This window comes from Chelmon rostratus, chromosome 12 (genome assembly GCF_017976325.1).
Source record: "Chelmon rostratus isolate fCheRos1 chromosome 12, fCheRos1.pri, whole genome shotgun sequence".
Taxonomy (NCBI): domain Eukaryota; kingdom Metazoa; phylum Chordata; class Actinopteri; order Chaetodontiformes; family Chaetodontidae; genus Chelmon; species Chelmon rostratus.
The window spans coordinates 4,518,823-4,533,623 of NC_055669.1; the positions used below are offsets into that span (position 1 = coordinate 4,518,823).

The 14,801-nt window shown below is 40.7% G+C and overlaps 1 protein-coding gene across 1 annotated transcript in view; it reads left to right on the forward strand.

Moving 5' to 3' along the window:
* The window catches only part of astn1 (astrotactin 1), a 352,841-nt gene that overhangs the window by 124,839 nt on the left and 213,201 nt on the right, over positions 1-14,801 (forward strand). Inside the window, exons 11-12 of the mRNA XM_041949058.1 lie at positions 1,226-1,363; positions 14,006-14,156. Of these exons, the coding sequence (XP_041804992.1) occupies positions 1,226-1,363; positions 14,006-14,156 (289 nt within the window). The remainder of the gene's footprint in view (positions 1-1,225; positions 1,364-14,005; positions 14,157-14,801) is intronic.

Consider the following 14,801-nt stretch of genomic DNA (forward strand, 5'->3'; position numbering starts at 1 on the left):
CATTTGATGTTAATCAGCATGCACTGTTTAACTTAAAGTTGGAAGTATTACATTTCATCTGCAGAGTGTTTAAAGATTGATGATATTCATTGACTCACAAATAAAGAATTGTTTTGAAGCCCTTATTCCAGACATCTGTTGTTTACAGATTTATAGCCCTGTTTTGTCTCAGGGGACACTCTTATTGGCCCGTCTTTGTCAGGGTTTCTCATTTTGTATGCATTGCGTCCATTAGCACACAGTGTCCTTCTGCTCAAGAAAGAGTTATGCAAAAAGGATAGCTTTGCTCAAAGGTAAAATAAATAACCTCTAACCAACTTGATGCCATTATTCTGAATCACTGATGCAGCGAAAACATTCGTCTTTGAAAAGTAGCCATTCTGACATCTCACGGTGGTTGTTTTTGCACAACAAGGGAACTAGACCTTGATGGAGTGTTATCTTAAAGGGGCACTGCAGCATTTTCACAGAAGAGGATCAATTTGTTATTTTGTCAGCTATGTTTTAAGTCTTGATCCCGGGGATATAGGAAGATTGGTCGGCCAGTCCATCTCCAGGAAATGAAGCCTGATGACTGTGATGATCCCTGGCTTTTGTTCAAGCACCATCATCAGCTCAAAATAAACAATGTGTCCAACATCTGGACAAAACTGGTGACATTGCCATCAGCCTCGGCAGTACTTTTGTGCAAATTGGCAAATGCTTGTAACATGCTAAACTGAGATGATGAACATAGTGAACATTATGCCTGCTAAACATCAGCTCGTTAGCATTGTCACTGCGAGTGTGTGAGCGTGCTCACATTAGCATTTAGCTAAAAGCAATGCTGTGGTTAAACACAGCCTCATAGCTGCTAGACCCCTAGTCCTGGTCCTGAAGTCCATGTGTTTCAGTTGACAAAATCAAAATCTGGACAATCAAATCTGACCTATTTGTCTGTTTTAGTCATTATTAGAGAAGTTGACAAAAATGTTCGACACAGTTTATTCTTGTTTCAGTTGAGACCAGGGATGTCAGACTGGAGTAAATCACCTGTAGGTGTTCTTCCTCACGGAATAAAACATCACGGCACAAGTTCTCCACCCCTTCGAGCATTAATGTCATCATGTGCGTCATGACATGATCTCTTCCTGTCGTCCCTGTTGTTTTCACCTGCTTCTATGTTATCCTTGCTATACTTAAAGCCTAAACTTGTGACTTTATCCACGCTTCTCGTCCTCTGCAGATTCACATACACCTTAGGAGAAGGAATGTGGCTGCCGTTGAGTAAAAGCTTTGTCATCCCCCCTGCCGAGCTCGCCATCAACCCCTCAGCCAAGTGCAAGACGGACATGACAGTCATGGAGGACGCGGTGGACGTACGGTGAGAGATGATATCCCACTTTCCCCGAGCGTTACTTTGTAGTGGCGACGCGTCGGACACATGACGAATGACGCTCCAGCTAAAGTTTCTTTGCATTGCTGCAGTGAGGTGTGACCTGGAGTTTCTGTCCACTTTGTGTTTTATTGTTCCTGATGACGCTTCAGGGCACAAAAAGTACATATCGGCTTTTTGCTAAACATTCCTCATGACCGTCTCTCTCATTTGTCATCCTCCAGAGTGTGGCTGTTGACTCGTCGCTCGCCTCGCTGTTTTGTATTCTCGCCCAAATCAGCATTTGTTTTTTATTCACTGCTGTAGCAGCCCAGTGTGGTTGATGCAGAGGTCTGAGCAGTCGTGATTCAGAGGATAATAAAAGCCTGCGATCTAACACAAAATCAATTATGAAGATGCAGAAAAACCAGAGCAAAAAAAAGAAGAAGAAGAAGACGAAATAATTACTTGGCAATTCAAAGCCATAAAGAGTCCTTCGATTGTTGAATGGTTCATAACTCCTCCAAAGAAAACCTGCTCCGTGTGTGATGGCTGTGTTTGTGTCTGGGCTGCAGAGAGAGCCATAACTGAGCCCAAACAGCGCTGTGGCATTAAACTGGACTCAGCTGAAAAGTGACACAACAGTATTATTTAGCTATTTTGCTTTGCTAGCAATGGGGCAGGGCTGAAGGAGGGGGATGTTGGTCAGTCCAAAACTTTACAGAGCAACACGTCTTCATAACAGCGCAGCCGTGTTATGAAACGGATGAAATGCATAGGCCCAGAGGATGGTCCCAGTTTCCCTTCAGGGACCAATGGGAGTATTCTAGGGATGCACGCTAACTGTTTTTTAAAACCGATACCGATAACTGATAACTTTCAGCTCCTAAAGGCTGATAACCGATAACACACACATATACCTAACAGCAGCGCACAGTGAGAGGCGGTTGCTAGGCAACGTACGTGTTTACTTTCAGAGCCGCTGCGCAGTGAGAGCAGTGACAGACGAATAGGCTCATTTTAAATCAATAAAATGTGTTTTAATCACTATTTTATGTCACATTATTGAATGCTTTAGTAGTAAGCCGTGTTCTAAGCGGGGTAACGTATAGTGTCCATAGTAAGGCAAGCGCCATCATGTCTATGATTAAATCTTCAATAACCTTAGCCCGTGGGTCATCTTTGGCAAATTTCTTGGATTTTTCGAAAGCCTCGCTGACGCGTAAGTCCCGGTGGCTTCTTTGCGGCTGCCTTGCTGCCTGGTGTCCTCATACGCTTTCCAAACTCCGTCAAAACGGTGGTTATGTTTCAGGTGGCTGACCAGGTTTGAAGTATTAAAGCTTGTGCAATTTCTCCCTCCTTGTGGAACTCGCTTTGAACATTTGTTACGAATAAACAGCGAACAGTCTTCTTCGGAAACTTTGAAGAAGTCTGAACTCTGTTTTCATAAGCACGCTGTGCCGCATGCTGCATTCAAGGTGTAACGTACATTCCCCCGTTCCCTCGTTTGGTAGTCGTTCTTTCGGCTGGCCTTTTTAAGATCATGTTTCTATTCCTTATGTGTAACATGTGTAAAAATGCTGCGAATGTTAATTCAAGTCAGCAACTACCAAAATTATGACCGAGTTATCGAGTTGTTTTCTGGGATGAGGAGGTATTCTTGATTTTTCCCAGTGACAAAGAGTTTTTCTGATTATGCCAACATCTCATGAACGCAGCATTCACTGCAGGCCATTCGGGTCTCATAGTGGGAGCAAGGCACTGCCGTGTTGACAAAAACATGTATGTTATCGGGGCTGCTCGTCATGAAATCGGACTTATCGGAATGATGTCATAATTTCCTGTTATCGGCCCGATAACTATCGTGCACCCCTAGAGTATTCTGTTTTTTCCTTTTTGTGACTCTCTCACTTCTTGTCTTCACTTCTTAAAATTTTCCTCCAGCACTTTGGTGTATGACTGGGTAATTTCAAAAACTGACGATTGGATGACTGTGAAGATGTTCGGGATATTTTGGTAGATAATGCCAATTTTCTTCTCACCCCCCTTTTATTTGTAACGCCACCATGAGGCCAACGTTCTGACTCCGATGCACAATAGAAATCAAAATCTGGACAGTGGAAACAAGTGACACCATTAATCTTCCCTGACTCCACCCTCTTACAGTTAGCTGTGGCCCGAACTCCACACTGCATGTTCATTGAAGCAGGGTTTGAGTATGCTGCCTGTTCACACTGGAAGAGTGACAGAATAAAGTGCAGGCACACTGAGTAACGATTGATTTTTGAGCGTGTTCTTGATGGACGTCATTCTCCCACTGTGCGTTTCACAAAGGAAATGGAGGAGTTAGGAACACCTTAGAAAACAAGACATTTCTATCACATTTTGTTGTTACTTTTGATTAGCAGTCACATTCTACAATTGCAGTTTAATCCATTTCCTGTTTTTAAATGGCTAAATATGTTAATTTCTTGTATCCTAACTGCAACAAACAGTGTGCTATAAAGACTAGTGTGTAGCATAGACTGTATTCAGTACATTGGCCGACATGCCCCCCTCACTTTTCAAAGTCCCATTTTTGTGCTTCACACTTTTATTGTTTCAGTTTGGTTTTGTACTGTCTTCTCTCAGAACGTTGTTCTCTTATCATCCAACCACCATAGTCCAGATCAGAGTAGATCTGAGATGATAAAGATGAAGCCCTCAATGATTACCAAGTGCTCAAAGCAGTACGCTTACATAGCAGGAATGTAGTGATGAAGGTTGCGGGGGCCGTATGCAGCCTGAAAGGAAGACCTGCAAACACAGTATGGAACTGGGACATGGTGTTAGTCTAAGTTTAATGCTCCAGCTATAAAACTGAGGCAAAAACCTACTCCTGGGGGTGTAGGGGCAATGCAAGTAGACTGTGAATGACCATGTGAAAGATGTAGAGTGGACTTAAACTTAACTGAGTCTGTTTCATGTCAGAACAACAGACAAAGAAAAGTGCATTCTCGTTAGCAAAGCAAGATGATTCTTTTTTGAGCATAAGAGGAAATAAACATTCAGTGCTCATCAAGCAAACAAGTCATGGAAAACAGTCCATCTTGCTCTGGGTTGGGTGGCTCAGTGAAGTTCATGTCTTTTCTTTCTGGGTAAAATGTGGCTTATTTCAATTAAACTTCAGTTTCACTTGTTTCGAAGTGGCTTGTTCATGTTGCTAATTGTTAGCTGAGAAAATATCTGTTTTAATTATATTTCCAGCATGACAGAAATAAAAGTTTGAGAGGAACTGGTTTAATAATGTGACACTGTCACAGTGTTTCTTGTAAAATCCAAAGTAGTTGTTGTGATGGAAACAAAGTTTAATTGCCACATTCTTCATCCTTTAGCAACCAAACTGTGTGCTTGGTGCGAACCCGTTGGAATCAGGCTGGTTTTTGTCCTCCACAAAACCACCGTGGCACCCACCCGAAACATTTTTCACCGAAGCTGAGTCATTCTGTTTTAGACACTGTGCAAAGTAGCTGCAGAAATGACTCATTTTGACAGATCTCTGACACTGAAAGACAACATCTACTTAAGCAGTGTGTGTTTAGTATATTCATTTTCAATGTCCACTGACCACTTAGTCAACAGTTTATACAATTAATTATTCATTCCTCGAAATGAAGTTCAAGAGTCAAAGTAAATGTGCAGCGTTGATAAGGAAGCCTTGCCCCAGCAGTCCAGAGACATGATATAGAAAATAGGATTCCAGCAGACCTTATGCATAAAGATGGCGGCGTGCTGGTCCACCGTGGTTTCCCTCTGTCTGTCCCAGCTGTTACTAGATGTAGCACTATTTACTGATAACCTTGGGAAGGACAGACCTCTGCACTTGGTTTGTTGTTGGACCTACTTTCCTCAGTGGTCAGCAGCATAATGAATCACCAGGAGAGTTAACGTGACTGCACCTGGTTTGACAGTATTATGTTGTAGCGTGAAGCCCGTGCAAACAGGCTGAGTTTGGGAGACGAGGTAGGTTAATGTAATTAGCGGTGGGAAGCGTCTTTTAATGTGTGCTGGAACATGGCCTGTCAACAAGTTAGTGTGCACGACTGTGACGGATCCTGGCCTAATTTGCCGATGGTTATTTGCCCTGTGAAAATGGTGTCAGGTAAAATTAGTCTCGCTCAAATGAATATCCCCATCAGTTTTCCTCACAAGCATGGAAGCGCTCAACGGGTTTTTTTTTTCTTTTGTCCCCATCAGTGGCAAAGTGCAAGCCCCCGGATGACTGCAATATGAAGAAGTAATGCAACAAGAATATTAGAAAATAAAAGTGATTAGAAGAACTGGATTTAATGTGATTGCCAACGCCTCCAGTAGACTGTGTGCACTATCTTTCAAGCTAATTATCAAAGGGAGAGTGTGAGGTTTCTCAAAATAGGCCTTTTAAGGAAAATTCACAGGTCTAACACAGCCATTACATCTCTTATAACAGCCCTCATTATGTTTTAGTATTGAGCTGACAGTGACAGTTGTGGTCACCATAACTAGTCTTAAAATGTTTTGCAGAAATTTAGTCTCACCACTTATGTAACATTACATTTGTTTTTTCTTGTAAATTGAACATGAAACATTATAGTTTCTATTATACAGTAATGCTTGCATTCTAATGCAAGCTTGCTGTCCTGAAACAAGAGTTCAAAGTAAATTGTTTCAGAACCTTTTCCCAAACAATTTTCTCTATTATATCTTTTAAAATCATTTTTGGATCCTTTCATCTGTGTGCACACACATAATCATCAGCTGTACCGCTCGATAAAAGCCATTGATCTATATGATGCATCATTTGTTCACAAGAGCAGAAACCTGAAGATATGTACAGTATACTGAACATGCAGAAAAGTATTGCATATAATTAAATGCACATGTTAAGAACGGACATTATAGCTTTTCTGTTAATTCATCTTAGATTAAAGTGGTGAAACGAGGCCGGCTGCATTGTTTACAGCAGTGTATCTCAGTGGACTGAGGCATTGCTGTATATGGAGGGTGAATGCAAATGGCGTGATGTTCCGTGAACCATAGCGAAGAATGTCGTACTCTTAATACGTGCTATCACGACTTCTGTGATTGAAACGAGGGTTTGAGCTCAAGGTCTCTCTCCCAAACTGCGATTGATTCTCTGTGAAATGTACAGTCACAGTAAATGGATGTCACATTATGTTTTTGTATTTAGTAAACTGGAGGCGATTTGAAAGATGACCATGAAATACAAGTGAAAAAAAAACAAAACATGAGCCGACGCTCTGCTGAAGGATGAGACTTCGCCTGAAGAGCTTGAATACCATCAAGGGAAAGGGCAGAATTTCATTAGGTTATCGTGTCTTTTTTCTTTCTTTTTTTTTTAACGAGTCTTAGAGCCATTTCACTTTTGTCACAGTGCTGAACTGGCTCTGAGACACAGCCTGAGAGACGGAGACTTCATGGCTATTCATCAGATTTTGTCTCAGTGCATCAAACCATTCACCAGAAAATTCTACATCATCAAAGGAAAATATATTTGTGCTATGTTGCTCTATGTGTGTGCGTGTGAGATTAATTAAAACTGCTTTCCGCGACCTGGGTTAAAACTACCTGAGTTCTCAGAACAATAATGGACAGCTCCTATTTTAAATGAAGCCAAAGTCGCTGGGGTATCTGAATAGTTGGAGTTACAGTATGTGTCTTTTAAGCAACAGATCAGACTCTCTGTTACTGTGGAGAGAGGCTGAGCCACTTCCTCTGCATCCTTCGTCAAAAGTCCTGTTGCACAGACTTTTAAACTACATAGATGAGATTGAAGGGAAAGCAGATTGCACATCCTTTGGCTCGCTGGTTAATAGTAAGGAACTGGAAGTCTGGCAAACCGCCCTTTTAAAATGCAGAAACAAGAATTGATGACTATTACAACTGGAAGAAAATTAGATGCACACTGCAAGGATCCTTTGACAAATATAATAGATGAACATCATTTACTGCTCATGTAACGCAACTAAAGCAAGACTGCCAGACTGATGTGCCAAAGAACTTGTACTGTACTAGAAGTTGTGGGTGGATGAAGGACATTAATCCAGGATGGTCTTGTAGCTGCTGTCGTCCTTCAGTACCATGGCTGTATGGATGTGTGTGTGTGTGTGTGTGTGTGTAATATGCAACCCTGTCTCCCTGGAAAGTAAGTTTATACATCACTAAATTATTTTCCCAATTATGCTGTGCTGACAAACATAATTGCTGGCTGGATTACATTCTGAACGAATGTTTGTTTGATCCAGAGTCCCGCCTGTGGGTTCAGGGAACAAAAGCACTTTGGTTAAGGTTGCGGTTAAATGTTGATAATCACATTGTGTTTTGTGATTGAATTCTCTGGGAGTTTTTTCCTGTATTGAGACCCTCGTCTTTTCATCTTCACCGAGGGCCGTGAATGCCTAAACACAACCACAAAGAGGTTTAGTCCTGCTGTGGTCACCAAGACCAGTAGGACTGGATATTTGGATTTGATGGAGATGCTTCAAATGTGAGATGGGACATCAGTGTTCATGGTTTTTAGATCTAGTTTTAAATGAGTTTTATGATTATAATTTTAGTCATGTCAGGGTTCCTCCAGTGATGGAAACCGTGCAGAGGACAGTGTGGAACATGTTGTTTCTGTATCCTCAACCCTTGACTTGAATATTTGACAAACGCTGCTCTTGGAAAAGATGTTTTGAAATATTCGAACCCCCTTTTGGTTTCATCTGCCACCAGGACTGAAGTTCTCGTCTTTACATAATGTAGCACTTCCACACATCACATCACATTTACTGTAAATATATTCCGGTTTGAGCGTGCAATTTCCTACCCCCTGCTCTGTGTTTGCGCATTTTCGATTCCCCCTTCTTTTTCAACATTTTATTTTCATTTGGCAGCTTTCTTCAAGACGCCGTGTAAATAACTGATTTCCCTCTGATCTGTGATCTGATGAACGCTCTCCTCGGCTCTCCCCAGGGGCCACGAGGAAACACTGCTGACACCTTCCTGAAGCTGCTGATTTCCTTCAGCTTTTGGGCTGTGCTCCCCCTTGTTTGATGATCACTTGTCACTCTGTCTTGCTCCCTGGCAGATGGAGAAATAGTGACTAGCCCTAATCTTCCTCCTGGTGATTAGCTCCATGGCAGTTACGACTGGATGAAGAATCAGCCTTGGTTTTTGTTTTCTCTGTGGATTTTTTAGGGCTTTCGCAGCGTTACATTGAAGGAGACAATCTTGATAGCGATTAAACTAGTGCTTTGTTTGTGCTTTTCTTACATTTTTGATATTCTTACAGTTAAGATGCGAGTTGTGAAGTGAACTTATTGGAAATTTCTTCCCGCTTCTGTGCTGTATGAAAGCTGAGTGGATATTACTAAGGAAAAAAAAAAAAACAACTCTTTTACATCACCTATAATCTCAGTCAAACACATCAAAGCAGCTATCTTTAGAAGCACCTTTACATTCATATCTTTTTTTGTGTTCGTTGTGGATGGTAACGTCCACTTCTGCCTGAAAAGAACGACTAACTACAGCAGGGAAATTGCAGGGTATAACTTAGCATTTAAACCTAGGGGGTACTTTTGAGTGGTAAATGGACTGAATGAATGGTTCTTTAGACTGATTGTTTTGATGTACATTTATTTCCAACCCTCCCATTGTTGAGCTATCCATGTTAATGGTGCCCGTAATTGAGGCTTACATTTATTGCCTCTTTCAGCCGCAGACAGCTGTCACGGACAAAATGTTAAATATATTGCAGGTACTACTTAATGCCCATTCATTTTAAGCATGCCAGAGATTGTCAAAATTATTAGTGTTATTTGAAGTCAAATGTGTTTGAAATATAACAGAACTTTTCTCCTGTTGGAACTACTTTTCTGATTTGCAGATGGATATCATTTTTTTTTCAGGGCAGTGTAATGAACTGCATTTTATCATGTGGGATACACGTGCACGTCACTTTTGCCTTGGAGCATTTTTTTCTTTTTAAAGAGGTTCAGCCATGACGCTCATTCTGATGGTTTAATAAAGCGATTGTCTATTCTTGATACTGACTGATCAGTTCAGTCAGATAAACATTTGAATTATCATTTCTCTTTTTAATTAGATAACTGCATGTGGATGCAGCCAATTATTTCTTTATAATTAGAATTTCCTCATTTCAACCACTGAAAACAAAAATCTTAGCAATTCTCTATAACAACAAATATTCAGGACACATCATTTTCAGGCCCTTTAAAGAACTATAGACCAACAAAGCAGGCTGATACTCTTCATCGTTTTTGCTCCTCTAACAGAGAGGCCGAGGTCAACCTCAGCCCAGCTGTCCTTACATCCAACACATTGTTTGACATCAAGACATCCACTGATCAGATGGAATGGATATTGATAGACTCCATAGGATGATTGTGATGATTTTGGTCACCATGGGACGTTTAGTCCCTGCTTGTACCTAATGCTAACTGTATGTGGGTCAGTGTGTATCTGGCTATGTCATCTGGACCAGGAAGACTAAGGAAAGTCTACATATGCTCTGCTTGTTCAAAAGGCCGCCAGCTCTGTCAACCCAATTTGCGTGTTGACAACAAAACCCAATACACTCAAAATCAAAATGTTGAGACTGCTTTTTAATACCAGGTGTGAATACAAAGGACAAATCAAATGCCATCACCAGGATAATGTGTCCAGATACAGATCACAAGTAAATATCAGATGGAAATGAAAGTGCCACGGTAAGGTAAGAACTTTCTCTCAAACAATCCTCTGGTCCATGTCAAGATATTTAGAAAATTAGCTGCTGGAGTTCTTTTAAACCTGCTGTAGAAATTCAGGGTCTCCTGATGATTAAGACAAATATTTTTGATAACTTCTTGACCATGTTAGGAAAGCATTTGCTCTTGTACCCAAGAAGCACTTGCTCCTGGAATGCGCCACCCTCAGCCCAAATTTCAATTTTGTATACAAAATTTGCCAATTTACATGACATTTGTATGCTGCATTTGGACTAAACCATTTACATTTCTCTGACCCCATGTTTTTTTCCCTTTAGTATTACCCTTAGGACAAACCTAAGATGTTTTGGTAAGGCTCTAAGGAGAGCAAAATAGCCAATATGATGATCAGTCTTCCCATCACCTCCATACTTTGGGATGCACTGATTGTTGTAGTAGCCTCAAGGAGTCAGTGAATGTGGCTTTAAACCTTTTTTTGTTCTGCGTGATATTTAATGCTGGAGTGTGGGACTTATATATATAAATGAACATCCCTTACATTCAAGCACATGCGAAATAAGTTCACACCATGCTGATTAAGCCCATCACCCGGGTTCATCTACCTATTTCAGAGTAGATGTGGTGTCAAATGTGATGACATTCCTACACTGGCACAAGGCATTTTACGTCAGCCAGCAATGCTTGGTTGCTGTAGCCTATTCGTCACCATAGTGACGAGCAGGCTACAGCAACTAGGAATATACTGAAGCATATGGCATCATGAGCAAGTCAACCGTGTTTGTGTGATATCTCTCTCTGCCAGAAGGGGAAGACAAAAGCTCCACACTGCAGTTTTTAAGGTAAATGGTGTTGCACACTATCATTGGGTATGTCTTGACTGTAATTGCCGTTCACAAATAGTTTAGCATTCACAGTTGCTGTGAGTTTCATCATCTGCCGGGGCAATGTTCAATAGGTCTCCCCTGAATAAATGACGACCATGCAATGGGCAATTATAATAGAAAAATTGGTTTGTAAGATAACATCAGGTTGACTGTGATAGGGAAGAAAACCCACTCTCTCTTATAGCAGGGTAGCAGGGGAGTGCGAGGAGTTGGAAAAAAAATATTTTTGTGAGTGCCTGAGAGGTCTTTTTTTTTTTTTTACCAAGGTATGGTTCATGGCAGTGCTATTACACAAGTTGTTGTTTATCATCAGCAGCACTATTCCTCGGCAGAAACAGCTGTGATTTAGATTCTGAGAGAAAACACAGAGGTGCTTTCTGCTTTGTTCTTCATCTCCACCCATCTCGAATACCGTTGTCCTTCTGTTGGCTGATCTGCTTACTGACCTTGCAAGAGGTTTGCAGGGAACAGAAACATCACAGACGCACAGAGCGACTGCTAAGAGCAAGGTTAGAGTGGTGATTTCATGGTGCGTTTTATCTCAGAAGTCGACTGCTTTGCATAGCAATTGTGCGGTGAAAAGTCATAGCTTTTCTCATGATGGTAACACAGAATGAATTAAACATGCAGGTATTTGTAATTCATGAAAATAGATACCTCTTCATTAAGTTAAATAGAGAGCAGGGTGTCACGGAATTTCTTGCAAGGCAGAATGTTGAAGCACCGCTTTGACATTTACTCATCCCCCCCAAGACACATTGAAACATGATCTAAAGAAATGTGAAGGTATCTTAATCAATTTTAATGAAAGCCAATTGCACATTGCTGACAGCAAGGCATAACTAATGGGATGCTGAATTTTATTCAAACTCATTGACTTGTTTGAAGATGATATTTCTTAAACTCCTTATAAAACAGTATGAATAACTACTAACTTTACTATTTTTCAGTGTTTACTGACATTGAAAAAATAGGTGAAATAACAGTGATTTATGGATACCATAGCTAACTACACACAAACCGACACCACGTGTGGCTTATAGGAACAATTGTGCTCACGAATTCTTTTCAGCTGAGCCCCCTTGGTTTCTTTTTTCAGCAGTGGACAAAATCTTGAAATGATGTGTGAAATTAAAACAAACAAACTAACCTTGTTAGACCTGAAAATCACTAGTTGCAGGAGGTAGTTAGTGAACTACTGAGTAAGCTACTTGTGAACTAACCCTAGCCAAAAAACAAGCTTGTGCCAGCCAAGTACAACAGCTAACCAAGCTAATTTGACTAGCACATTCAGCTCCTGTTGCATGATTCGAAACCATGGGGGATCTCTGTTGTGCAGTTTATACCCCAGCAAAGCAGAGTTATTTGTTACATCATAGTATGTACTTACAGTACTAACATAACACATCATAATGCGTATCTGCTGTAAATACGACAGTAACAATTGACACAATTAAAATATCACAAAGACAACTGGCAGGCTCCAACTGAATCCAGCATGATCAAACAGAGAACCATCAATGAATACAGCATCTATTATTCGTTTCAATCCAAGAGAGACATTCTTGCATTGCAGTAACATTTAATCTCAACCCATAAGCAAGAAATACACGCGCTGCTTTATGCTGGACCAGTTCCTTAATTTATTACTTAATTTAGTAATATACAAACTGCTAAGCAATACTCCAGGTAAGACGATACCAAAGGTTAAAGTACTTTGATAGGTTGTTGTCTAAGATATTTTGCAGATCTCTTAATTACAGATAAAATGTTCCCCAGTTTAGTTACTCCCTATGTGTTTGTCCCATGATAATTTATTGTCTCTGATAACTCCCAAAGGTTCCTCTCACCTCTTTATTGACTTTTTTATACTGAGATCAAGCTTTTGTTTTGAACATAAAGAATAGTTTGTTCCTGTTACAGCACTGGATGTTTTAGACACATTCAAAATAAGTTCATCACTGTTGAAGCAATCTTTAGCAAACAGAATTACTAATTGTTGCTTCTGCTAAATAAATTGTGGTGTCGTGAGCATACATTCAGATACAGGCCTTTTTAATACTAAAGATCATTGCTAAAAATTGCGTATTGGAGTGGCCCAAGATAACCTCCTTGAGGCACACCATGTTTCACAGGTTCAACATCTGAATAACTTGCTCAGTGCCATTTGCCTTCTATCACTCAGATCACAATTTATCCATAATAATGCAGACTGAGAAAAACCATTATGGTATATTCCCTTAAACCAGTCATCAACCATTTGAGTCAAGACAGTGGCTGTCCAATATTTTTCTCTACATGCATGTCGGAAATTAGTGAATCTGAATCTGATTCTGTTCATTCCAGTATCTTTTGTTGGTAATGAAAAATTGGTAAAAACCCATATAGATTGGCTTTTGGTTTCAGAAAATGACTATATTTTCTTTCTAGGTATTGGCACTATTTTGGATATTTCCCATGCTTATGGACACATGTTCACTGAAACATTGATTCATAGTTTGTGAAACCTTTGGCACAGATTGGGAAGCTATAGGCTTGAGGAGCTTACCGTCACGTTACAAAAAAGTGGCTAGCCCAACACTGCTAATATGAAAGCCAATAGTCCTCCATTCTCCCAAAGGTTAGCACCATCATGACAACTTGCTATCAGTGTATGTGTAAGTTCACCAAAATTGAGGTCTTTATGAAAAGTCTGTTTGGACTTTTTATGCCTCTGCAAGCAAATCCACTAACATTATGTCCATTGACATAAATTGGAATTGTGCTATCATAAACTGTGGTTTGACCTCGCCTTAAGAGTTATTGAATGAGAAATTCAACATCAGCTGAAACCTCCTTCAGTGGTTGGCTGTACGATAGATATGAGCACACTTGACCTTGACCACACCAGCTGGCCTACTGAGCTTGTGTTGTATGCTCAAACTCGAATCAGTCCTCAGCAGTAGTAACACAAACGCAGATGCACACAACTAAACAAGGACCCTCTTTTTTGTCACTTCTGTCTGCTTGAACAGAGAGGAATTGATGATCAGTTCGTCCTTTGACTCGTTGGAGGTTCTCCTGGACTCGTTTGGGCCGGTCAGAGACTGCACCAAAGACAATGGAGGCTGTAGCCGCAACTTCCGCTGCATATCTGACCGAAAGCTGGACTCCACTGGATGTGTGGTGAGTCATTGGTCTTTTATAAAAGTCCCATATATTAGCTGCAGAAGCAGGACATTACCTTGCACTGAGATCACATTGCATAAATCAAATTCAAAGTACTTTGTAGTATACTATACAGTCTGTACACATCAATATGAGAGCATGGCAGTGAATGTCTTTACCTCCAGCACTCCAAAGATCCAAGCCTTTGGGATTTTGATCTGATGCCCACTCACATGGCCTCTTCTTTATTGGTTCTTATTCTAATGTTGTATTAATATCCTGTTGTGGCCATCTATCTATCCATGTGTAAGTCCATCGACCTGTATAAATATTCATGAGCATGTCTGCAGGCCGAGATGACCAATATCAAGGACAAGCAGCAGACTCGGCACTGTGTAATGTCTGAGTAGGCAGTTTGACTTCGCCTCTTGTCTCATATGCCTCTTAGGCCGACACACACATTCATTACCTCCAGGTGGTGCTTAGCAACCAGGAAATGTATCAGCCAGGTTTGTTTTCTTCTCCATCTGTTAGGGACTCCAGCAATGCCGTTCTTGTTATTTGCAGATTCTTAGCACCGTCTGCTAGTGTTTTGCTTCTACTAAATCCCCTCCTTCTATTGATAAGCTGTCAGCCCCCCCCCCCAACAATTTAATTTCTTTT